The 27,986-nt window shown below is 38.5% G+C and overlaps 1 protein-coding gene and 1 long non-coding RNA gene across 3 annotated transcripts in view; one reads left to right on the forward strand and one right to left on the reverse strand.

Moving 5' to 3' along the window:
* The first annotated feature begins 932 nt into the window (after positions 1–932).
* Positions 933–27,484, forward strand: LOC139958549 (uncharacterized). Its single transcript, XR_011789824.1, has 3 exons — positions 933–1,170; positions 2,251–2,382; positions 27,346–27,484. It is a non-coding gene; the product is annotated as an uncharacterized lncRNA (long non-coding RNA).
* LOC139958541 (uncharacterized) overlaps positions 5,991–27,986 on the reverse strand; it is a 69,609-nt gene continuing 47,613 nt past the window's right edge. The window contains exons 2-12 of one of the 2 annotated variants that reach the window (XM_071955673.1): positions 27,360–27,535; positions 24,211–27,078; positions 23,459–23,743; positions 19,784–19,982; positions 18,215–19,345; positions 15,004–15,171; positions 13,667–13,908; positions 12,015–13,038; positions 10,654–10,834; positions 9,508–9,593; positions 5,991–8,142 (exon numbers count right to left, since the gene is read on the reverse strand). In XM_071955673.1, coding sequence (XP_071811774.1) covers positions 23,629–23,743; positions 24,211–27,078; positions 27,360–27,535 — 3,159 coding nt within the window. In that variant the 3' untranslated portion in view covers positions 5,991–8,142; positions 9,508–9,593; positions 10,654–10,834; ... (4 more) ...; positions 19,784–19,982; positions 23,459–23,628. The remainder of the gene's footprint in view (positions 8,143–9,507; positions 9,594–10,653; positions 10,835–12,014; positions 13,039–13,666; positions 13,909–15,003; positions 15,172–18,214; positions 19,346–19,783; positions 19,983–23,458; positions 23,744–24,210; positions 27,079–27,359; positions 27,536–27,986) is intronic. The other variant, XR_011789822.1, reaches the window with a different exon arrangement.

Consider the following 27,986-nt stretch of genomic DNA (forward strand, 5'->3'; position numbering starts at 1 on the left):
AAGTGTATACGTAGACAGGCGACAAGGGTAATTGGTTTTCTTTAAAATATCATTATTTTTGTAACCTTCATTGATAGACCACAGCATGAATTTTGGTTTCGAAACGCTGAGTGTGTGTCTGTTTGTGTAGGCTATGTATGTATGAATGTGTGTAGAGGGAAGAGTGTATTCAATGATGCAATGCGGCGCAAAATGGATTATCTGATTGTCGGGAATAATACTCGAGTTTTTAAGTGTTTATTCATTTAACATGAACATTGTTATACAAAGACATGTAAGTCAACCAGAATGCAAAATGCTTTGAGGATTCACTAGACTTCTGATTGAAGATAACCAGAAATAGCTGTAACACTATAATTGGTCCGAAACACTATTTTGATGTGCACTTACACTATGGCATGGTTGACCACAGGTCAGTCTACTGTACCTGGCAATACACAACTCCACCAAAAACAATAGGGGACTTTTGTACTCAATGTCATGCAGTTTTAAAAACTACTCGCCATTTGGCGACCGTGACCAAAATTCTACTCGCCAAAACGCAAACTTCACTCGCCACTATGACTGCTGTTCAAATCTCCATAGTACAGATCTACAACATCAATACTTTCTATGAACAAAGGCACTTAGGCAGGGTACACGGTGCTGCGTATTTGCACATTGCAAAGTTATGTAGAATTTTTTGGCACCAAACGTAATTTATGAACAAAGCATGAGAAGAAGCCTCTTGTCTGTGGTAGAGATTAATATGTATGCTGAATACGATACAAGTTTCGATCTCGGTCATCAGCTGCCAATGTGAATATTGTTTGTCATATATAACTCAATGCTTTATGCTGTATTACTTGCATTGAGGTATGTTGTTCATCCTGGCTATACGCTACTGTACAGCCTAGTGTGTCACATTAATATTCTTGTAGTGTCATCGAAACCGCACTGCAGTTTTGCTGTCTGTTTACTTCTTTGGTTACATCACTGCGTGAGCAAAGTCGTCGTTTGTACCACTGAATTTCGAAACTGCGATGGGAGTGTGACGGCATATTTGTTGGTGGTCTGTGGAGTGACGATAACTTTTACGATCTTTGAAGCTCTGTCGATAGGCCCGAAGCTGAAATGTTTCCTTTTCCTACTTCGAAAGCAGCGTTGGCATTGGTTCTTCGCAACGTAAATGTAAGTTATGAACTTCGAAGGCACCTTTTTCTTATAGACCTAGTTGTGCGAAATTCGTTATTTCGGCACTATACACAGGCTTTACCCACAATGAGTAAGTACTAAGTCGCACTCAAAGAATGAGAATTGTCCGAAAACATGTTAATATTGATGCTGATCGAAGTTAGCTCTATTATGTACAATACTGACTTCGAGAATTGGGCTGTCATACGAATAGGAAAAGGTATCATGTTATTCACCCATTAGCCGGACAAATAAAGTGTATTGCCCTCATTTAATGGTAAGTCATTTTTCATCCGACTCTGGGCAAACAACATGAACCATTCTCTTATGCCCCAGCAGCTGGCCTGAAAAGAATTGCATGAAAGCCATTGGATAGAACATTGGTCCTTGAAGGATTACCTGTTTCTGACCCTATGCTTTCTGAAAAGAATGTAATATGAATAGAGAATACCGTTCACTTTGAACCTCCAGTGCTTTGCACTGCATCAACAAGTGTGAAAATTGTGTTACTCTGCACCTTCTTAGCTCAGCAGAGTGATTGGTAAAAATCAATTACTAGATATATAGCATGGCAAACATTGCCAATATAGTTGTAGATGTTGCGCTGTTTGAATGGTGCACACTTTCTGCGTATGAATATGCAGGCACGTAGCCAAGGGGGGGGGGGGGGCGAAGGGGGCGACCGCACCCCCTGAGCATATTTTTTTTGTATGTTTTTATGATATCGCTAGTAATGTAAGGGTAGATGCAACTTACAAGGCCATTTCCAACGATCTGGGAGGCATTTTCAGCCAAAATATTATTGTACGCGTAGCGCCGTGGCGCTACGCTTAGATAGTTTTCAATGCAGAATCTACGGCTCTGATAGTTTGCCTGCAGGTTTCCCCCCTACCCTTGGTAAATTCCTGGCTACCCGCCTGTGAATATGACAGGTTACCAGTATGACCAGGTTAATTGCTGTGTGAGCCATATGAGAAGACCTAGGGTCTTGATAGAAGACCTTTCAACTGTTTTACCTTTTGACTTACAAGTGTATGTGTGTACAGGGGTAAAACGTTTTCTTATGAATTTTTTTAGAGAACAAAATGGAACTCATCAAGCTCAAGGTTATATAGCAGTCAACCACTGGATCCTGAGTGGAAAGTCATTGCACAGAAACAACTGAAGGGTGCAGATCCAGAAGAAAAGCTTACATGGCACACACCAGAGGTACAATCTATGGAGAGTTAGATAACCAGCTAAGAGAGAAAAAAAAACAAGCTTCATTAAATATATAATCTTCCACATTTAATTTGCCTAGTTGCTTATCTTTGTTCTGATTTTTTTCGTGTCACACGTAAACGAGATGCAAGCAAGCATGCAGACTCATACTGTACTGGCTTCAATGTACAATGTGTACATATAGGAAAATAGCTGAGAGAATTTCTGCTCATAAAGGCTTTGGTTCTATCGGTGAATGATCATTTAACTAGCCACCTCATATCATTTTGGATATTATTTAAAGGTCTGCTGTATAGAACCCAACTTTAGCGCACTATCATGGAAAAAATTCATGAGATCACGCAATTGACCTGCCTTGGTTGTATAATGACCTCTTTTTACCAATTAGTCTGCAACGCCTGCTACATATTTTTTCTTGTATGAGGGACTTTGTGTGAACACTGTATGATTAACTACACTGTAGACATGAACATATTTCCACACAGTGTTTACATAATCGCTTTGAATGCTCCGAAAGTAAAAGTATAGCAAGTACGCAAACTTTAAGAATCGATGTGTTGACATCTAATGTGTGATAACGGTAACTAGGAACCACAGCATATTTCCCTCATTAGGAAACTTACAGTGACGTAACAGTGACGCATTTAACCTCACGCAGAAACTGGCGTATTAACTGATGTAATGCGTGATATGATAAATGCAACGAAACCTTTGACGAACACATACCATTAGCATTGGTATATGGAATACGGTATGGCCAAAGGGATTGCGCGAAGGCGCTATCTATATGATCTCTGGACGTAGCTTATAATTGCGCATATAATGCAATGACATGTGAACGCCACATGTCAAAGAAAACGCGCATAACGACAGACTTTTAAGTGCGCGCATCTGCGTCACACACGAACACACACGGCTGTAAACGGCAGATTTAGGGATCTGACGTCACGAATTAATAGATTAAGATGAGATGGCGCAAATAGCTAACTGACTGTTGGTAGAGGGAGGGGGTTGGATACCATCTTATTCTTCATCCTGGCTACGAATACAGGTCCATATGACGTCATCAAACCGTTTGCTTCGCACTTAACTGTACATTTTCGGTGATAACACATGTAAAACAAACGGTTTTACAGTAAACGGTGTATGTAGACCTGGTAATAAAATAAAACTCTAAATTCATACTTGCTGTACAGAGAACCCCTCCCCTCCCCCACACAGGGTGCGCTATAAAACATGACGAAAGTTGTCACCTTAATGATATTGAATGTCATCTTTACGTATATGATGGTGTCATAAGAATGGGTTTTATGATGGCAGATTATTCTTAAAATATGTAAAACGTATAAGCCTAACATTTATGAAAAGAAATATGCCCACATGATAAATAAGTTCAATAAAAGCAAAGTAGCATATTTGTAAGAGCCAACGAGGCGAGGATATAACTCATGCAGGAATGTAATTGTCGGATGGCTTCCGACCTCCATTTAGTAACCCCCCCTTGACATCACGTCTGTCTGATCCCTGAGATACCATCACGTCTGTCTGATCCCTTAGATACCCTCACGTCTGTGTCATCCCTAAGATATCTTCACGTCTGTCTGATCCCTTAGATACCCTCACGTTTGTCTCATCCCTTAGATACCCTCACGTCTGTCTGATCCCTTAGATACCGTCACGTCTGTCTGATCCCTTAGATACCCTCACGTCTGTGTCATCCCTTAGATACTCTCACGTCTGTCTCATCCCTTAGATACCGTCACGTCTGTCTGATCCCTTAGATACCCTCACGTCTGTCTCATCCCTTAGATACCCTCACGTCTATCTGATCCCTTAGATACCCTCACGTCTGGCTGATCCCTTAGATACCCTCACGTCTGTCTGATCCCTTAGATACCCTCACGTCTGTTTCATCGCTCACATACCATCACGTCTGTCTCATCCCTTAGATACCCTCACGTCTATCTGATCCCTTTAGATACCCTCACGTCTGGCTGATCCCTTAGATACCGTCACGTCTGTCTCATCCCTTAGATACCCTCACGTCTGTCTGATCCCTTAGATACCGTCACGTCTGTCTGATCCCTTAGATACCCTCACGTCTGTCTGATCCCTTAGATACCCTCACGTCTGTCTTATCCCCTAGATACCGTCACGTCTGTTTCATCGCTCACATACCATCACGTCTGTCTCATCCCTTAGATACCCTCACGTCTGTCTGATCCCTTAGATACCGTCACGTCTGTCTGATCCCTTAGATACCCTCACGTCTGTCTGATCCCTTAGATACCCTCACGTCTGTCTGATCCCTTAGATACCGTCACGTCTGTTTCATCGCTCACATACCATCACGTCTGTCTCATCGATTAGATACCCTCACGTCTGTCTGATCCCTTAGATACCTTCACGTCTGCCTCATCCCTTAGATACCATCACGTCTGTCTCATCACTTAGATACCCTCACGTCTGGCTGATCCCTTAGATACCCTCACGTCTGGCTGATCCCTTAGATACCCTCACGTCTGTGTTATCCCTTAGATAGCATCACGCCTGTGTTATCCCTTAGATACTGTCACGTTTGTTTCATCGTTCACATACCATCATGGCTGTCTCATCAATTAGATACCCTGCACGTATGTGTCATGCCTTAGATACTCTCACGTCTGTCTGATCCCTTAAATATCCTCACGTCTGTGTCGTTCCTTAGATACTTTTACGTTTGTATGATCCCTTAGATACCCTCACGTTTGTATCATCCCTTGAATACCATCACGTCTGTGTTATCCTTTACGTACCGTCACGTCTGTGTCATATTTAGTAAACGGGTTTTGTCCCCTGTTAAACAATGCAATGGCTTCCTGCATACAAGCACCTGTGGAAACAAATATTCGTTTTGTATCAAAACAAAATCACTTACAGATGAATTTAATTTACATATCAAGCCAACCAGGAAACATTTAGACGTTTGAACCCACACCGTGGCTTTCAGAGGAATAATATGTACATATTATCATCTTCCTCTCCCACAGAATTAAATAAAATTCGTTTTGGATTAATGAGCATTTCCATGTGCAGTAAACAGATGAACAATTGTTAGTAACATCATATATGATTGGTTAGAATCAACTGTAAATGACTCATAAATGTACACAAAACTTTGAAAAACGAAACAAGTTACTTTCGTTTCTTGTTTCTTTAATTCCCCTATAAGATTCCTTTCAATAAATTGCCGACATTATTTACGAAACTACTGTAAACAATAGTTAGTCATTGTGACTAAAAAAATTAGTCAGAACGATGTCTCTATCGACCAGTTTCTTCTAGTCATTTGACAATATAACATTAGTTTTGTGACTAATTAAATCGAGTTTTCTGACTAATTAAAATTAGTCCTACTACGATGCCTCTATCGACCAAAGCTTAGTCTAGTGACCAAAAATATTAGTTATTGCAACTCCGACTACTTATTTAGGTCACAAGACTAGTTTAAGATCTCATTAAGAATTGCCCAGAAACAATATTGACTAAATTAATTCGGTCAAAATCCTACTACTTATTAGCCTCGAAATTCCAAGTACTAATTAGTTAAGAAATGAGATAGTGACACACATTGTAAGTTTCATGGTAATTTTTATTAACATTCAAAATGCAAAATGTGACAAATAAGCATTCCACTTAAAAGACAGCTCATGAAGAACAGTAACAAACACTAAAGGTTTAAGAACATTAAAAACTAAATTATATATTTATGGGACAATTGGGAAAACTTATCTTTACAAAATTGACAAAATCTTTTCCGATAAGTAACAATGATCTAAAACATCTTGAGAATACTTGTGGGATTACTTTGAAATGCTCCTAAGCCATTAAGTTGGCAGTGTTCAACAGTTTTCAAACAATTAGATGCCCTGATGACCTTAAACTACAATTTCTTAAAGACCCTCATTGTCCACTGACTAAGCATCATTATGGGCTCCATCAGTTTCATCAAAATAGCAGCATATGGAAGAGATGTGGACAGACAGATAAAGGGAAAGTTTGCGATTACACAGCTCAAATATAAAAATAGAAGTTTAGCCAAATAAATTATCTTAATTAATATTTAAATATAATTTATACATCATTGAACAGAAAACATATCTCTATGTCTTACAACATCTGACAACTACATTTAAAACAAAAGAATAATAGAAGTCATTTTATGAACTTGGAAGTGATATTATTCTGAGTTTCTGACCATGAATGTGATGGTACAATGTTAATACAGAACATGTAAGTTGAATATGTTATTATCTTTGAAGCAACACTAGGGTGGAACAGAAAACAAAAGAGTTACAACATTTCTAGAAGTACTCTATCACAAACCATAAGCTATGTCTTGAATGCTAGACAATTACCTTTTAGGTCAATTTTTTGGGGTACATTTTAAATGAGGTCCCCACATTCATTCACACTAACCTCATTTAATGATTGTAATTATTTCCAAGTACACTGAAGTCCATGTTAAAGATTTGCCCGATATATCGAACATCATTTGCTGATAATTTGAACTTTGCTTGATCCCAAAGGTGTGCGCAAGTACACAAACAATGATCTTATACACTACACTTATGTGGGGCTTAGGCATGCACTGTAGCATACTACTAGTATGACCGGTGTGCATTATCGAATATAAGCAGTGTGCAGTATTATGTGTACGTACAGTGTATGGCTAGACAAGTCTCTACAACTACAATTTCTGCTGTGAAATTATTTGTCATATGTTTGGTTTATGACTCACCACAGTTTTTCTATAAGTCAATGATGAATACTCAAGTGAACTATCTCTTTGCATTACACAAATAAATATCCTTTCTTTTTCACTTTTGACATACAGTTGTGGTTACAAGTTACAAAGGCCTAAAGACATTTGGTTAAGTATGTAACATTTGTGCTAGCCACACTCTGTAAATGCAATTTAAATTAGCCAGTTATATTGCACCATTGGCACAGTATTTACGGAACACTATCTATGGTCCTTGGTAACACATATCAGACATTATGCTCACTATGGTGAGCTACATCTACATGTTCCCCAGGGAACATCTCATAACATTGCAGCCATAAAGCGGTGCAAATGCTTTAATTTTTAATTACCTTGCAGGGTACCCTATACACCTGAGTATAGACAGGCAATTGAGATTAAATGTCTTCATTAAAGATACATACGTATCGACCAGGTTGGTACATGAACCCACGATCATGTCATGTGTTCAGTGCCTAAACCATTCCGCCATAACTTCTGTATGTCTTTACGTACTGTGGTTATTTCACTGATTGCATAATGGGCACTGTATATCACAGATTGTTCCTTATATTGAATGTACGATTATACTATCATAACTACTACAAGAACAAGACACAGCATTTCTGTACATGCACACATCTTTAGGGTCAAAGTTCAAGCTACCAACATATGATATTTACATATTCATATTTATTTTTTCTACAACTCTCATAACTGACTTGTCAACTGGGAGTCCATCCTGGATGTTTAAAATCATCCTCTGGTAGAAGTTTAGGGTTTTCTTCAGAGCTGTTGGTTAAACCAAGTTATATAAATATATAAAATGTAGCCAAGTAGATAGCAAAAGCTGACATGAAATTGGATGATTCTGTGACTTTGAAGCCATCAACTTTAACTGTGTAGCTGCTGACTTCTTCTTCACCTTCAAACATTTCCATGATCATTGCAAGTTCAACTTCATGCTGCGAACAAAGAAAATGAAATAAATAAGTAACCAATTAATTTAGGAAGCACAATGGCAGATCCAGGATGGGATTTAAACCCATGTAGTCAAAGCAAACGCCGTGTTTTTTAGAATGATTGTGCAAGTCACCATATTATATATGTTATGATTTAATAAATAATATGTTTAACCATATACATTTCAATGGTATCACAGTACAAACGTTAAAATGTCATTTATATGCAGTGTTGTAGTTGAGGCTACAGCCTCCGAGGCAGAGTCCACAGCCTTCAAGGTAAAAATTTAACGAATTTATTTGCCTAAAGGAAGCTGGTCACTTCGCCCAACAACCATTTCGCCCAACTGCCATTTCGCCCAACCTTACCATTTCGCCCAACCTTAATTGATTAAATATTATACTTCAAAATGAAACGTTCGGGAATTGTTAACGTTACGGGATACGAACCGAATATTAAGGAAACTTGAGGATGGATCAGTGTTTTAGGGGTTAGGTTTGATAGTAAACGTTCGGGAATTGTTAACGTTAAGGGATACGAACTGAATATTAAAGAAACTTGAAGTCCTTTAGTTTGTATAACTTTAGTAAGGAAACGTTCGGGAATTGTTAACGTTACGCCACTCAATTCTCCAGAAAAAGACAACTATACAGTTCCTCAAACATCCAAACAGCTCATTGCCTAACTTTTGTCAGACTCCGATCAATATCGAACGGACATCACTTTATTTACCTACCAATAACATAACCCAAAATAAATCAAATTGAACTAGTGAAATAGAAACAGTGATATTATTCCACACTGATTCCCATTTGTTTGTATAAAATAATATACCTTCCATTGTATGGGTAACCGCCTAAAGTAGTGTAATCCTCCCAGTAGTGTAATCAAATTGAACTAGTGAAATAGAAAAAGTAATATTATTCTGACTGAGTATTAGTAAAAAAAAAGTTGGGCGAAATGACCAACAATGTTGTGCGAAATGACCATGCTGGTTGGGCAAAATGACCAGGCTGGTTGGGCGAAATGACCAGGCTGGTTTGGCGAAATGGCAGTTGGGCGAAATGGTTGTTGGGCGAAGTGACCAGAAAGCTGCCTAAATATATTATTGAAATTTCCTTGCTTTTCTTCAGATACTTTATTCAACTCAGACAGAACTAGTTGTTGATGCTAAAAGGTCCTTTACAAGGGAAAAAAAAATTAAGCAAAGAATGTTTCCATTTATTGTTTAATGAAACTCATACAAATATCAGTTTGTTTTTTGTTTTCCTTCAATTTAATTATTAAGGGGGAAATAAATGACAACCCTTAGGAAAAATATGAGAGAAATTAAGGGTAATTATCCATCATATATATAAGTTACTTACATTTTCATCAACCACCGAAAGCATATTTCCATCTTCTCGTTAACAAGGGTTTGGTAATGCAATCACTGCAGCATATCTAGTGGCCTCTATAAAAAAAACATAGGTGAAACTGTTTTGTAATTCCCTGTAATATTAAATATCATGATATCCTCAGAGGTGTTTTTTTACAATATATTTGAAATACAGATGAAGACAAGATCAGATAGGCCTAGCTTTTAAATTTGAAGTTTGAACATGATCAAAGGTTATCTCGCACTATTGAGTCAATTTAAAGCAATTGTCTACCATCAGTGCTATGTTAGTGGTGTGGCAATGGACACACTTGACTCTCACAGTTAATACAAACCTTAAATTTGACCTGACTGAAGTGTTACAGAGCTCTCTAGCATTGGCTACCTAGAATATTTGGCACCCGGGGTGGGTCCTTCCTTAGTCCCCCATGCAGGGATGCCACCCTGGGGAGGGTCTAAGGGGAGGGGTATCCCCTTTGAGAATATATCTTACTATAATATAATTTTATTATTATTTGGGGGCTGTGCGCGGTTTGGCACTCCCCTGACTGGTACCCGGCAGGGCGGACTGCCTCCCACTTAGTACGCCACTGCTCTCTAGACCAGCGGTCGGCAACTTTTTACCCATGACCTAATGAAGATCCCAGGCACCCAGCCACGACCCAAGAGGTCCTACCGCCTCAAAATATTATCGCTTGAAAATGTCATGTTCTATTGATGTTAAAGTACACTAACGACTCACACGCTGTTGTCTATAAACACTTATCATACTAAGGAAGTGCTGTTGTTTATGAACATATTTCCTGTCGGTGTTCGCTTGATTATTGTTCTGTCTAGTTGAAAGCAGAAAATAACTGATATTTTGTTTTTTGTGGGATTTCTGAAATGATTTTGTGACCCACTGAAAATCCTTCACGACCAAAACTTTGGGTCTTGACCCATAGGTTGGCAAACGTCACTCTAGACCACTAGTTCTCAAACTTTTTTGGACTACCGCCCCCTTCTACCCTCTTGGACTGGCCCAACACCCCCTTGTCCTATCGTCAAGAAACCAATTTGATTGGGGGGATTGGGGTAAGGGATCACTTTGAGAACCACTGCTCTAGACCATACCTTCATGCAATAAAATACTAACCATTCCTTGTGCTCTCTTCCTTATGTTTCCATATGTGCCCAATAGCTTTGTCTACAAGGTTTGGTCGGCTTTTCTTGTTCTTCACCATTGTTACGATAGCATCAGCATATTTGGTGAAGCCATCATGAATCAGGTCCCTAATTGAGGATCCAAGTCTCTGGAATTCCCAAATTATCTGAAACTTGAACAAGAAATTCAAAAAGTTTGGTGATTACATTCTATGTTAAGAAAAGAAGAAAAGAGTTCTACATTACAACAAAAAGACATTAATTGTAATGACCGTATTCAGTGTCAACATTACTATGAGGTTAGTGATTGCAGTTCCTGTTAAAATAACCAGAGGAGTTTCCAGTTTTTTAGTGTTTGACCTCCATTGACCTCAGATGGCACACATTTGCTGTCATCTCCAGTCATTTGATTATGGAGTACTGCAGACGAAGGTCAACATGTTTGTTTTTCACATTTTTGGACAATCACAAATCTTATCCTGGGGCACAGTACGTAACATTTTAAGGTGTGTGTGCCCCCAGCCCAGGTATAAGGTTCCTCTATATATGCACTATGCTATCTTGAGATATTGTGTTTACAAGCAAGTCATCTCAGACACATATACATATGTCATCATGCAGTGTTCTCCACAGGGGTTTTAGGGGGCGCCCCCTGAGTGTAAGTTGCCATCCCCGGGTGGATCTTGCCACCCCCCCAAGAAAAAAATAGTGGCCGTCCCCCTAATTTTTTTTTTTTTGACAACAAATACAACAGAAAAAAAACTACACTGGTTGGTCAGTGAAATATTCATGGCTGCACTATGTGGAAAAAGAAGGTTTGTAATTTTTTTTAAGAAGATGCAACATATTAACCAAATTAATATTACAATAATTTTTTAGTTTTATTTTGGGGGGGATCGTGACGGCCAACGGTACCGCCCCCCCTAGTCCCCATGCACGTGGAGAACACTGTCATGATACTAAGTGTGAGATTGATTCAAGATGGCATTCTACGTACTATACACTGTATGAACGGTACTACACTACAAAATTTGATTTCATTCAGTTATCATCAAAAGCAATATGACGGTTTCTTCCTTTCCCAACTGGCAAAAGGAATCTATGCAATCCTGGTAGTGTGTGTATATATACACACCAGCAGGATTGCAATGACTATGGTGAGTGAGCATTACTTAAGTCCCTCATTGTGCAAACTAAATTATCAAATCCTACTTTAGTCCAGGTGATGGTATCTGATTGTGTTGTACTAGAGCACACATTTTTTTCTGACTTACTGAAATTGACCCGATATGGACTTTTGACTGATGATCCTTATATAACCTGAAAGGAGCTGTATAAACTGAAAGTAAATACCTCATCTTCATCGAAAAGCCATGGGTACAGCTCCTAGACCTGTTTCACAGAAACACCTTCTTAAATGATCAGTTGTCGCCGATCTTAAAATGTTGCTGACATTGCCTCTGTCACCCTGGAGTAGTGAGGTTTCTTCGTTTATTCACGTCAAGTGACACTAAAAACAAAAAGCCTCAAACCAAATGAATTATTTTAATGGCTCCATCATCAAGGGGACATCACAGTCACACACCACTCTGCTGTCAGGTACAACAGATTCACCTAATCTTCATTATTACTAAGAAAATCAGTCTGACATGTATTTTTTGTTAACAGCACATTTTGGAGTGACAGCAGTGAGAAACATTTCACCTAGCATAAGAAAACCTTTAGAAACCTTTCTAAATCTATAGGTATTGTGTCTCAATATTACTTATTAATTCTATATAAATTACCAAAAATGGACTACTATTTTAAAATTACTCACAGAGAAACCATGGTCCTACTTTTTCTCAAAGGACCTACATTAGCTATATACGGGGTGAATAGGCTGAGAAAAAAGTAATATTGGATGAAAAATCAAGCATACAATAGCATCCATGTACATGTATATGTACAGGTGTAAGTCACATGGACAAAGTGGTTAGTTAAAGAGGCAGTATAGATTTTCACTTCATTACCAGTTTGTAAATAGTTGCCCATAGGGTTACTCGCTCCAAAAAATGTTTTCTGCTTTCTTGCTCCTACCTATTTACCAAACATGCATTACATATAATTACTTAATCATGCTTTTGGTACTCTCAACCCTTATTTTGCTTCCCCCACTCCATCCCATCCCCCCCCCCCCAGCCTAAAAAGAGAAAAGAAGAAACATTACACCCTGGATCTGTCAGAGCAGGCATTCAAACCCCCTCATGAAAAACTGCTCACATGCTGCTGACATACCTGAACATCTCCTGTTGACATATTTGGCTGGTTGGCAAGCTTGGGGTAGACTTTAAACAACTTCTGAATAATTCGCTCATAATGCATAGTCTTCGGGTAACTATCAAGAAATAAACCAGGAAACAAAAATGTTTAGTGATTCCTCGCCATGTTAAAACATTAAAAGGTAATTGCACTGTACAAACTAGCAATTCAAGCCTCTAGGTTTTGACCTCCACACAAAGTATGATTCAATTCTGAAAATGTTAATATTTGACCCTGTGTGACCTCATTAATATTCTTGAGAAGAGCACGAAAATCAATAGGTTTCTACTACTCACTATGGCCCATCTATGTGCCAAGTATGACTTCAATCCAACTTGTTGTTGTTCAGTTACCGTGTTTACAAGCTATTTTAGTGAAAATCAACTTAGGCCTGCCCCCTAATAAATATGCATAATATCAACTTGAACATATATCACCATGTACCCGATATCTACCAACATATTTGCCTCCAAAAGTTTCAAGTTCACGTAACTTTGTACAGTCTGTTACTCCCTGTTGAAAGTTTGGTATTTGTTAGCTTTGGTGATTAATTTGATATTAAAGATGGGATACCTCAAGAATAGTATCTGGATATTTGGACTTCAGCTATTGGTGCAGAAATATTTTCTCTACCTGGTATCAAATTTATTTCTTGCTTGCTTACTTTTCTTACTGAACTACTTCTTCCTTCATAAAGCACTTACTAAGTATATACTTTGACTGCACTGTAGATGGCTTCCAGCATCGCAGACTGTTCTGCTTCTTTCAGAGGTGGAGACCCAGTTTGAAGTTTATTAACAATAGCAGATGAAAAGTCTGGTAGCTGAAAATGAAGGTCCCAGTTCGAGTCAATACGAGATGAAAAAATTGTACTTGCAGATGAGGTTGGGAGGTTTGGTGGTGGAGTTGTCAACTGTGATTGTGACAGTCACTAGCAAGAGGGCACCTGTACAAACAAAATAATGATACATTTCACACTTGGAATCAGGCATACAGCATACTATCATTTGAGCAGAAATGGTCTTTAAACAAGAGCACCAATGGTGCAGAGCTCGTACCAGAAATGTGGTCATGTTATGATACTGTGCATTTTCAGTGTTTAAATAGAATGACACCCAAATGACCACTACATGACCATTGACCCTAAATCTCTGAACACCCCCTATGAAGCACTACAAAAGTAATTATTATGACGACTCATAATCAAGACTGCCATACTAACTGCAGAAGAGGAGGCATTTTCAATGTTTACGTAAAATGACCCTCAAATGAGCACTACATGACCATTGAACCCAAATCTCTGAACACCCCCAATGAAGCAATACAAAAGTATTATTATAACAATCAAACCTGTGCCATAAAAACAGTAAGAAATGAAGCATGACCCCAATACATGAACAACCTCAATGAGCCACTACAAAATTATTATGTTTGTATGGGTGTGTGTATGTATGTATATTAGATCCTCCTGCAAGCAGGAACTCGCGAAGAAGCCACATTGGCTTATCAAAGCCGCAAGCTGACCGAAGTCAGTCTCTTACATTCATATTTAACGTCCATGATTATGAATTGTTAATTGTCAACAACTCTGTAACTGGATGACATATATTAATCTGGGAGTGACTCGAACCGAATTATAACAATCAAGACTGTGCCATGAAACTGTAAGAAAAGAAGCACTTTTGGTGTATTCATAAAATGACCTTAGATGACCACTGACCCTACATCTGTGAACATCCCAAATTAAGCACTCCAAAAGTAGCATTATGACACAAAAAAGAATTCTGGGAGAAGAAGCATTTCCAGTGTTTTCATAAAAATGATTAGAAATGTTTCACTTTGAACCTGTGAACATCAGTTGTCATCTTTGTAGGTTTATTAACCTTGTCTGTGCCTTTATATGGGAAGATGTCAATTTCTGTGTTGAGTTGCTCAAGAGAAAAGAAATTTTCATGAACACTATGCAAAATTACTTTTTCCAATACACAAGGTACAATGCCTTCAAATAAGTCATGTGCAATATATGAAGGTAAACCATTACCTACATGGAAATACTGCAACATAATTAAAAATTGATGATTTCTTAAGACCATACATCCCAGCAATTTCTGCCATTCTGGCTCGTTGGTCATATGAAGCTCTTGTCCTTTTCGTAACTGAATTTACATTCATATGTTCCTTTATTTCCCCTCTTGTTACAAGGCAGAACCTACAGGGATGAAAGGTATTGAAACTCTTGAAAGCTACCAACAGTATTAGCAGCCAAATTGTCTGCTACAATCATGGAAGAGTACCCTTCATATTATGTTCAGCACCATCTTTCTCAGCAATAATGCTATCTTTTTCCAATTTATTTAGGTCTGCTACCAGAGGGGCTAACACTTTTTGAAGTCCCAATTCTTTAACACATTCAGTTTGACACAGCAAAGGTAGTTGAAAAACATGCAATTTTGATTTCAACTTTGAGCTTCTGTTACCAATAAGAAAATAGAATGCTGAAAACTTCAGGTTTTTTACTTTATTTCCAAGTGGATTAGCCACACAAAAGTCATCATGATACAGTTGAATTTGAATATTTTTTAATTCAGCCAATAATGGGTTATTTTTACAAAGAGCCCGATCACAAAAGTCCTGTGGGGAGCTGTCAGGACTTAAATGTCCATTTACCACCTCAGCAAAAATGTCATGCTGTTTGAGCAATAACTTGATTGTTTCCAATATATTGATAAATTGAAAAGTTTTTTTCTTTGCCATTTGCTCCAACTCCCAATAGGTATTCAACTGGTTCAACAAAAGTTTGTGCACAGAAAGAATTTACATGCCTTGCATCACTGAAATGATCCAATGACCTCCAAAGGGAGCTTTCTCCAAAACTGTTATGATCCATTAGAGTAGGATCAATATTTTCATTTTGCAGTGCTGATTTAACTTTCATTTGCATGTCTGCACTGAACTCAAGAAGCAGATTTTGCATCTCAGTGGCAACAAAGTTACAAGCTTCATGGCAAACTTTAAATTTTTCATACAAACCAATAAGAAATGCTGCAACTAGCTCTTCTGTGCTACTTTCAACTGCAACAAGATTAGGATTATTCAACTGGCCAACAGGATTTGGATTATCTACTTGTTCAAAGTCATCAATTTGTTCATCATCATTGTTGACATTAATATTTGCATCATTTCTTTGTCTACCATATTGGGCCCAAAATAGAGAATGCTTTTGTATTTGAAAACTCCTTGTTGAACTGAAAGTACGATGACAACTGTCTATGTTACAAGTGATTTTACTGTCTGGACTTTTATGCATGTATCTATAATGTTGTAATAACTTAAAAAAGCTTTGTGTGGTGAACTGGCACTGACAACATGGGAAATTTACCATAGTGTTGAAGTTTGAAATGTCAACTATATTGTAAATACGTTTGCAATTAACTATTTTGCCCAAGGTTGTAAAAGCTAGATGACTGAAGTAGTATAAAGCATTGTGGTAGTGGCAGCTAGATGTTCAATAAATTCTGCTCAAAAATATGTCACCAATTCCTTCATTTCATTTTTACATTCATTTGTAAAAAATATGATGAAACAGGAGATTTTGGTGTTAAATGAAAATGAACATAGCTATGTAATATTATCTCTAGCACAATATGAGAATGAGGAGCTGGTATGGCAATTTCCCTGTTCAATGAAATGGTATTATCTGCATGAGACAAATGGAAAATAACTGTAACAAATTTTAATAACACATAAATGCATGAAAAAGTAAACTGCATGAAATTGCTGTATCATTCTTTGAGTTTCCCAAATTGATAAAACATACATCGTTTTAAAACTGTTACTCTTGAGCATCTTTATTAACTATTAATTTTGGTCATTCTCTGTGAACTCAATGACTGTATTGGCTGGTCACTTATGCTCACCATCTCAGACTTCATTGTAAATCCTCTTGAAAAAAGGACTTGGAACACATGTACCGTACTATAAACTATCCCATAACAATGAAAACTTGTCAAGTCCGGTTGAACTTGCATACATTTCTCAATTATCGTAATAGAAAATATTAAATCAATAACAATTTATGGCCTACACCTGTGCCAAACATTATTTTCTGACCAATATGGTACTGGAAAATAGGGATGTACCAGATCCCAAATTTTAAGATCTGATCGGTAACATAGGCTAGGTCAGTTGTTTTCTAAAAAATCATGATTTTGCATTTAATTGTTACAAATCATCCAATAAAGTCTCTAGTCACTTTGTCCACTCGTCTACTACCGACTCGCCCACAATATTATAATGGCCACAGCTGGATGTCATGCCCCCTAAAGTTCAAAGTCCTGGCTATGCTTATTACTGATTTTTTATTATTGAGTTATTCATAATTTTTTAGATGTGGGATACTTTCTTTTGGTGGGGTGAAAAATATAAGAAATGCACTTAGGTAAGGGATCACAACATATATGCTATGTTAGTTTTGTCCCCCCCCCCTCCCTTTACAGAAAATGTTTCAATGTAAGAAAATGATATAGGCCTCCTAGCCTCTATGGGGGGGAAATATGTCAGAACTGCCCTTGTGATGAACTATATAAGTTAAAAGAACATGGGGACGAGTTACGGACTTACTATATAGTGCTTACCGTACAAATTACAAACAAGAAGCTTTTTTTAGGTTGGAGTTGCTGATAACATTTATGCATAAGTAGAGCACGGGTCGGCGAGTTAACAAATTGGGGAGTGGACTACTTGGTATAATGGATTGGTACAGTGATCGAGTTGTTAGTGATCGAGTTGGTAGCTAGTGGACCTGACACCAACAGGGAGAGTGGACTAGTAGTTGGCGTGTGGACGAATCCAAGTTGGTAGTGGACGAGTTGGCGTCCAGGCTGCATTTCATGTTATACTCACAACGAAGGTACGCCGAGAATTTAAAGTAAGTTCTAGGCCTGAGACTTAAAGTAAGTTCCACGCCAAAGATCTTCAGTTCAGAGTGCACGAAATGCAGACTGGGTTGGCGTGTCGACGAAGTATCTAGAAACTTGACGTAGGCTCGTAACATTATAGAATATAGTATACTAGGTAATAATACACATTTATATAATATATGTCATACAAGTGTGTATTACTGCTACTATAGTACTATACCTCTACGACTACGAGCGCCTGTGGGCTACACTAGGTAGACTAAACTCCTAGCCTAGCTTCGGCCTAGCGTTGGCAACAGTTACGCTTATTAAGGCCTAACGTTATTAATTTACCCATACTTTCCAGCCAAACATATCGCGGATATTCAAACCTTCCTTGAACATTATGTCAATTGTGACAATTATTATATATTAGAATTTCATTTTTGACGACATTGACGACATTTTGAAAATGCTTCTGACGATTTGTTAAATGATTAAGAATCTTCTTGTTTTGTTGATTGCCCAGTAATCGCCTGCCGGCGGCTGTCGTCTGAATTTTTGATCTCTGATCAGCTGAGCAGACGGTATTCTACGGTACGCTGATTGGGTAAAGACTCCAGGAGGACGCTCCAGCAAAGGTTGCTTTAAGGTAGCATACGCCCATTAAAAGCCCCATTGACTTACACACTAAATCACAAAAGTAATGTGGTCTCTAAGTCTAGATAGAAGTTTTCACTAGCTAAACGCTACCCATCACCGGATAGCTGACAAGTTGGCCTTTCATGGCACCATCAATTTCCGTACCATGACCGTGAAAAATTTTTGCTATCCGAGCCGGAAGTTTTCGTCACTTGTAAACAAACCTCTTCACTCAGTGGTAAACAAATTTCCTAAGCTGCTCCTGGGTGGCCTAAAGGGGTCTAAAATTGCCTCAATTGACCCAATTTTCTCGCCACATGTACTTCCATTCATGCTCTTCAACATGCAAGCCACAAAAAATTAGATTATGATTGATAACAGGTCACAAAAGATGTTCTCCCGCTGCTTTTTGGTACTTTTCCTGAAGGAGAACAATCGAGCGGATTGATAAAGACTCTAATAGGAGTATGCCACCTTAAGTGAAAAATGATTTTTTTTTTTACCAAAATGATACTTTTCATAGTCGTCACAATATAAACCACAACAGAATTCTATGCAATTATCATTTTAGGTCCATAAAGATGTATTTTCAGAGATTTCAGTATGCACGGTGCAGTGTGTAAATACACATATGAGCAATACTGTGTAAGCAGTAACCAGGCCGACGTCTGCAACAACATTTCCAGTAACCAATTTTGATAAGCTTGACCAATTTGGGTGCATTTATGGTTCTTGCAGGTTTTATTGGTATCCCTGATCACAGTCAACTTGGTCTGGCTTGCCCTACCTGCAGAAACATCATCCAGAGAAGGGTCAGTGGGGAGGGCTTTTTCGTCTCTGGCTCTGAAAAGTGATGAAAACTACTTTTGTTTAGCTCAGCTGAATCCTCCCAAACTGACCTACAGGACATACCCCAATGTATTTCTGAACTGTTTGGAACATTTTAAACTGATATTGCATGTCACCCCAGTGCAATTGTTAGGTTACTAAGAATAAGAGAAGAGAATTGAAGGTGTTCTTTGCCGAAACTGGATCATCGGGATTTGTAAGCCACAGCCTCACTGTCACAGTATGTACGGTAGTGAAAAGGAAAGCTTACTGGAATGCTATCTAGATACACTGTTCACCTCAATAGCATATCCAGTCCATTTAAAGGTTTGTGCATAGGTTGTTACAATGTATTAAAGACAGTTATAAGAGAAGAGAGGTGGATAGGGGGGCATATTTCATGATAAAACATTCAAATTTGTTGCTCGGCAAAGAACAACAACGTCATATTACCGTATTCTCCATTGGTGTCAAGCACTGGTTCCCATAGTTACTACAGTAGATCTCCCATGGAAGCATCAGGACATCTCTTTCTGCTGTCAGAGTTGTTTGGGATTTGTTGTTACCTCATCTAACCAGTTGAGTCCATTGATACCACACCCATTCAAAGTATATAGCTGTGAATGCTGAGGACTTAGCACATCAACTTTCTCTGAAAATTGACAAACAACAGAAAATTGATGAGGAGGGAGTAGGCTCAAAAACCCCTTGATGCTCATATGCAGGAGCAGAAAATCCATACCTTTGTGGATTATTTGCTAAAAAAGACTCAAAACTTTCTCTGTGTAAGGTATTAGCACTCAGCAGCCACTCCACTTAGGATACAGACCTCATACAACATTGTGCTACAGCTGGTGTAGACTTGGTCTAGGATACTAACATAGCGTCATTATGATTCTGAGGCCTAGGCCTAGGCTAACAACATTAGGGGTATTTCATGCATTGAAACTGAGTTTTTGTCCTAAGTTAAACACCAGGTACTTCCAACTTTAGCAAAAATAATCTAAAATATGATTACCATGTACTTTAGGTGCCCACAGATGTCAAATTTCACTGAACTTAGTCGTTCACGTCACACACACTGCGGGCATTTTGGTCTGATTCTGAAGGATTTTGAATTTCGTGCATTTGGCACCTACTTAGCAGATTCGAGGCAGGAATAATATTACGGAAGCCTTGGTAGGTCAAGGCTTAATGACCCAATAGTTTATTGGGGAGGAAAACTGGTCAGATATGCTCAGAAGGCTGATTTAGTCTAATGTATAGAAACGCACATGCTCTTTGTGGTACTTTAAGGCTGTAATACTAATTTATGCGTAAAAATCACCCAAGCTTGAAATTTTCTGACGTTTGCTTGAAAACCATTTTTACACACCATAGCAACTACTTTGATCCAAAATTGGGACTTCTAGCACTTAAAATGAAAAATTTGGCATTTTTGCTTACGGTAGCATACGCCCATTAAAAGCCCCATTGACTTACACACTAAATCACAAAAGTAATGTGGTCTCTAAGTCTAGATAGAAGTTTTCACTAGCTAAACGCTACCCACCACCGGATAGCTGACAAGTTGGCCTTTCATGGCACTATCAATTTTCCGTACCATGACCGTGAAATTTTTTTGCTATCCGAGCCGGAAGTTTTCGTCACTTGTTAACAAACCTCTTCACTCAGTGGTAAACAAATTTCCTAAGCTGCTCCTGGGTGGCCTAAAGGGGTCTAAAATTGCCTCAATTGACCCAATTTTCTCGCCACATGTACTTCCATTCATGCTCTTCAACATGCAAACCACAAAAAACTAGATTATGATTGATAACAGGTCACAAAAGATGTTCTCCCGCTGCTTTTTGGCACTCGAGCGGATTGATATAGACTCTAATAGGAGTATGCCACCTTAAGAGAAGCACTGAGACATACTGCTAAACCAGTAGGAAGGCCCGTGACTACGTTGCTTGGAAAACTAAAGTCGCAATTTAAGGACGTTAATATTAACAGTTTCGAGGAAGCAATAAACTTTGCGCAAGATCGTGATACGTGGCGGAGGTTAATCACTGAGCATGTCGGATAGACGAGACTCAACTTACTACTACTACTTCTATGATTGGGTAAAAAATAATGACGTCATTGGTCAAAGCTGAAGAATATAGAAAGTAAACAAACAGAAGACAAGAACATTCTCATCACGCTTTGAGTGTCAAACAAGTCGTACAAATTTATGTGACTAATTTATGTTAGTCGAACGAACGAACTTACGAACTGGTAATGACTAGCTAACTCTAGTCACTGTGACTAGACTTTTGCCATTACTAACTAATGTTTACAGTGTATAGATATAACATTACAATAAATTGATCTTAGTAACCAAAACTAGATAATAGCTATATCAACTACATTTGCCGATTGAACTCCAATCTTGACCTCAAAAAAATCGTGGATAGCCGGGATCAGTGGCGTAGCCAGGATTTTTTCAGTGGGGGGGGGGGCGCCGGGGTGCTTGACCATTTCCTGGGAGGGCGTCGTGTTACTATCTAAGCGGAGCGCCACCATTAGTTGGCGCGCAATGTACCGGGAATTTTTAGCTAAAAAGGTCTCCTAGATCGCTGGAAATGACACTTCCCAGGCCTTGTAAGCTGCTCTAAAGTTTTCTCAACATCCTTTATTTTGAGATCCCATGTCTTGATATGGTCATCAAATAGTTTAGTGAAATAGAAAAAAAACAGTCTAGTAAGTAACTTTGAAATATCAAGACATAACTTTTGTGAGTTTGACACCGGCATTGACATTTTTCGACAAATCTGCAAATTGCGCGTAGAAAATAAGGAAAGATTGACTGGGCTTTCAGCCAAGTAACCTATTGAAATGACCGAACTATATATCAAACTGACATCAAAGATTGCGTCTGATATATTATTAGGATGATAGACTGATTGACCGGTAGTTCTTAGCGATAGTATTGTCTCCTTTCTTGAAAATTTGTTTTTTAACGGTTTTAAGAGCACCAGGGTACGTCCCAGAAGTGAAAACCCGATTGAAAATGTAACAGAGTATCGAGGCAATGACGCGCGCAATGATGTGAGAAACCTGTATGATGTCAGCATTTTTTACCTTTTAACATCTTCTTTGGCATTCCAGTACCTGGAAACCACCTTTCTATAAGGGTATAGTATAGCTCACTAGCTTGTTTGATAAGTTAATGCGCACTTGTTCCAAGATGATTGGCTGTTTGTATTAGTATTTATTTGTATATAAGGGATTAGGGATAGTGTTAACCAATTAGGGAAATTCTTGTAAACCATTGCGCATCGACCCTGTTTTTTTCTTTGTGGAGACACAACATAACATGATAGTGTTGCTGTGTTTTTAAACCCAACTAACCGACCAACCACGAGAAAGGATAGGATATGTATAGCTGATAATTAGTTAATGGAAAATTCATCAAGTCAATGTGATTATGCCAAGACAAGTTTAATCCTCCTGTTGTTATGAGGTTTATCAGCAACTATAGCCTACTGCCGGTCCGCGGTCGAAGGGTCGTTCATGAATGGTCATCATGGAGATTCGAGACCATTCAGACCAATGATATATTTTTCGCACATGCATTTTTTTCGACACCCAAAATCCGAGTGGGAGGGGGACTGGGGGAGACAAGCTTTCATGGGGGCTATCGCCCCCCCCCCCGGCTACGCCACTGGTCTGGATCCCAAACGTAGGATAACAGAGTGAGATCGTTTTCTATTTCAACAAATGCATAGCAGCATTATTCAATGGTTTTGGTATCATTTTCTCCATATTTCGGTGGCAAGACATTCGGGATAAATAGACACAAACAAAGGCTATGAATATTTTAATATGAATATTAGGGGGACATTTTCATTGTATGCCTTGTTATGATTATACCCATGTTATACCTTTGGTAATCTTTATATTATTTAGATAAAACTGTTTAAGGTGAACTATAACGTTACATCTTATGTAAACAGGTTTAATATTTTCAGAAAAATAATATTCAGGGAAATGCATTATAATTTTTAATTTAATTTTATTTGTGTTTACATGTTTCACAATTTCTGGTTGTTACTCGCTTGCCAGTTCGTGAAATATTTAGAGAATTTATAATATTGATCTTACGTTACGCTTGCACAATTTTCTTCAACTTTAAGAATGTCAATTATCTTTGCAACAAGTATATCGACATTTTTTCTCCATGATCTCCGCTCTGGAGTCACACCTCTCCGTCAAAGCTCCTCTCGACCGCCCCGCTCCACCCCTCCCCCGCCCCAAGTCTGATATTTGTTTCTTTAAGTATTTTCATAAGCCATGATCTCTTCCTGTAGATCCCTGTTTTCTTTCTCAATTTCTTCCATTTGCTTCTGCATCTTCTTCATCTCCTTCGTTTTCTCTTTAACTTTCATCCTGTAAATGGAAGATAATAAACCAACTATATTGGAGCAAAACTAAGAATATGTATATTAATCAATTTTGTACACAGACACTCATAATCAAAATAATCCCTGTTCTTAGGTCATCGGAACGCGGAGAAGTCCGGGTTATCCCCAGATATATTTATATTGCTTGGACGCGGTATTATACCTCTGACGTAACCTGGGTAAAAGGTTTTCAAAGACTGTAACAATTCAAATTAGTCAACTTTTTTATTTGGCTGGACGGAATCCTCAGAAAAAGAAGGGGGGGGGGGAGCAATTCAAGGTGCTTTTCGATAACCAGTTAATTTCCCCAAGAATTAATCAGTTAACCGGTTTGCAATAAAAAAAAATATGAAATAGGTTACCAAAGACTTTCCTCCCAACAACAACAATTTCTTTTTACAAAATAGTTTGTACAACGTCAAACCTGTTACTTTAAATTACATGAATACTTACTCAGCTTTGTCTAACTCACTGAGCAGAGCTGTGACGTCACTCTCACGATCCGCCAAATCCCGGCTAATCCTTTTGAATTCTTCCTCCCTCTCCGCGACGATCGCCTGTAATCTTTCCATTTCCTGCTCGTTCCACATATTTTTCTTTTTCATTTGTATGAAATTCATTTTTGCATGAGTCTTAACAAGCTCCGCTTCTTTTAACTGCATAGCTCTATGCATTGCGTGAACATCGTTTTTCCTCATCGATGAAGCTTGATGAATCCATTGCTGCAATTCTCTCTCCAACTTATCCTTACTTCTAACAAGTTCACTATTTTCTTTCTTGAGCTGTATCAAATCGTTGTTAGCTTTGTATAAGTCTTTCTTCAACCAACGAATCAACGATCTCATCTCCTCCTGCTCCTTGGTCTTCTCATTCAGTTCTCCTTTCAGTTGCGTCACTCTGACGTCACGATCAGCTTGTACGTCATTATCTGACAAAAGACCCTTGTCTCGCTTCGATGTTAACAACCCATCAGTTTTCACATGCATCCTGTGTTTCATTTTATCGTATTGTTGCCTAAGGTCCGCATGTTTGTCCTGTAGATTTAAGAACCTCTTTTGTAATTGTTTGTTATTCTGACGTAAGTGATCTGCTTTATATTCTGAATCCCTCTGATGATCAATGTTAGTCTTTTCCAAAAGTTTTAAGGTTTCCTCTAGTGCCAGCAATTCATCCGTTATCTCTTTATTATGTTGTACAAGTATCTGTTTTTCAAGATGCTTGCTCTGGTTCTTATCAATGAGGTTTTGCCAAGTTTGATGAAGTTCACATATCAATGAAGAAAGCTGTGAATGTGTACCCTTGTCTATGTCATGCATTTCTTCCCTGTGTTTCATGAAAGACCCTCTGTGTTCCCCTGCTCTTTCAGATTGCATTTCTTCTTGGTCTTGTTGTAAACCGGTACTGTCAACTTTCTGGAGGAGATCAATCAGTTTCTTCTTTGCTTCGTCATTTTCCTCTCTAAGTTGTTGGCTGTTCCTTACAAGAACGTCGTAGTTACATCTTGTCTGGCTAAGTTCCTTTTCGTACTTAGACTCATAACTTATTTTTTCTTGTTGAAAGGTTGCTGTTAATTCTTCAATGGCAGCGTTACTGCAGCAGGTCTCAAGGAATAAACGAACTTGCATCAGTTCGTGTTCTTCTGTTAAATTCTTCATCTCGTTCAATTGTCTTTGTAGTTCGTCTGCTTTCAGTTTGAATTCATTCTCTCTCGATACAGCCTTCTTTAGATCCTCGATCTGATTGAAGGATTCTTGCATTTTCTGTTCATAGCATTGCAGTTTGTTTTCTTTCTCTTCCACCATTTTGTTATAATATTCTGCCATTCTGTCCATCTGATGTTGCAATTGAGACTTCTCTTTGTCAAGATTTTCCTCAAGCTGAGTAATCTCACCCATGTATTGCGTTGTTTTCATCTCATGGATAATCTCCATCTCCTTACTGTGTTCCATCACATCTGTGTAAGACTGATTCAATTCTTCCAGCTTATTCTGCAGCTCGTTCTTTTCTGTGATTGCTTTCTCCGTCATAATCTTTCCGTCTCCGATCTTCATCTCGTATTCTCTTTCAAGGCCCTTCACTTCATCTTGATGAAACAGTCTTTGTTCTATCAATTTATCTTCTAGTTCTTTCATCCCGGACTGAAGACTCTGAATTAATTCATTTTTGGCAGCAATCTGAGAATCCATTCGTCCTTTCATGCAAGTCATCTCCTCTTCGTGAATCTCTCGAATGACTTTTGCCTCTTCACTCTGAATCTTTCTATCTGAAATAAACTTTTCTTCCATGGTCTTTACATCCGATTCGAGGTACTGCATGTTAGCTTCATGCTCGGCATTAACAGTAGTTAAGTTCTGTTTAACTTTCTCCAGACTTTTCTCTAAAACCTTCATAGCCTTCTTTAGACTCCGGTTATTGTTTCGCAATGATGTAAGTTCTTTCTTAGCGTTGCTAAGCTCGGCAGTGAGTTTATAAACAACGCTATTGCTCTTGTTTAAAGTAATGGCAATGTTTTCCATCTCTTTCTTGTACCTCTCACAATCTCTCTCCTTTATGAGAAGCATTTCTCCCCATTGCTTGCGTAGGGTTTCCTCTTGCTCACAAAAGAACTGCCTCTGCGATCTCAGTTTCTCCTTCAGAATCTTAACCTTGGATTCAAGGAAAGACTTTTCAGCTTGTAGTTTATCTTTGAATCTCAGAGAAGTCTGAAGATCGTACTCGGTCTTATCAGCAGTCATCTGGAGTGACGTCATCTCGATCTTGAGCTGCTGGTTGTCTTCCAGTAATGACGTCATTTCGGTTTTAGCGGTGTTGAGCTCCGAGGTGACGATATCTAAGGTTTGACTATTCTCTCGTAATAAGTGAGTCATGTTCAACTCCTTCTCCTTGTGTCGTTGACACTCCTGCTCCTTAGCAGCAAGTCTGTTATTCCAACTCGAGTTGGTCTCCTTGAGCTGATTCTCTAACTCTCGACACTGTACGGTCATTGACCCGAGGTCATCCTTCATTACTCGACGCGCGGCAGAATTGGCTTTTACCTCTTTGCCGAAACTGGTCACAGCTTTCTTAAGGATCGTCTGATCCCGTTGCTTGATTTTCAGCTGACATGCCATATCGTGATGGATCTTCACCACTTGACGGCTTTCTTCGCTAAGCCGATTTAGGACGCGTATGACGTCATCCCGCTCTCGGTGATGGCTGACCGATCGCTTTTTGAATATTCCACGCTGAGCCTTTTCAAACTTTAGAAGTTTCTTGTCGACGAGGTCGGCGATGGTTTGGTTGCAGAGAGCGACTGTTGCACGCAGTTCTTCGGTAGGTGAGCTGTTTATTATGAAAAGAATAGAAGAAACTTGATACGAGTAATTTCCTTATACGATTTTGTCGCCATTAACTTCCTTATCGAGCACTGTTGTAAACTGAGCATTATTGATATCCTACTAAACTGAACTGATCATATGTCGTTTTGAAATTTATACAAGAATTACGATACATCATAACTGACAATATAATTATATATGACAGGAATGAATAAATAACGCTTAATGGCTGGAAATTAGAGGAGAACACTTCTTTCTCCTTATTTCACAGATTTCCCATTTCACCTTTGCTGACTCTCTTGCAGTTGTTGTTCCTGGTCGGTTGGTTGGTCCTCCAAGGTGGTGGTTGAAGGCAGTGGAATGGAGTGGTTGTTGTTGTTAGAAGGCACAGAAGGGAGACCGGAAGATCCCTCCACTAACACCCCGTCCACGAAAACTAGGTCATCTAGGTAGACGATGACCTATAAAAGAAGAAAAAAGAATTTCCTGCTTTGAAATCATTTGAACAAAGGATAGTAATGATATGTTTGTTAATATATATATTTCATGTTAGTACCAAAGACCCAAATTTTATGATTACACATTAGTTCAAGACTCATCTTGATAACTTGTTCCATTGCTGAGATATCAACATTTTACATTAATTCCATTTTTATTTGATGACAACATTGCCCAATACCATGTTATATCATTACTGAACCACAAATCAATTTGTTTAATAATAAAGTAAAGACCTCGTCACATGTCAACTGCAATTCTCGTTTTAATTTTCAGGAATCATTATTAATGCACTATAACAGTACACTCATCAATCTCTGTATAGAAAGCTATGAAACTCTTAATCCAGCAAGAATTGGACTCGTTGTGAATTATATTTGTAGGCTGCACGGGAACGAATAAACAGCCAATCGG

The sequence above is a fragment of the Apostichopus japonicus genome, chromosome 18 (assembly GCF_037975245.1).
Source record: "Apostichopus japonicus isolate 1M-3 chromosome 18, ASM3797524v1, whole genome shotgun sequence".
NCBI classification, from domain to species: domain Eukaryota; kingdom Metazoa; phylum Echinodermata; class Holothuroidea; order Aspidochirotida; family Stichopodidae; genus Apostichopus; species Apostichopus japonicus.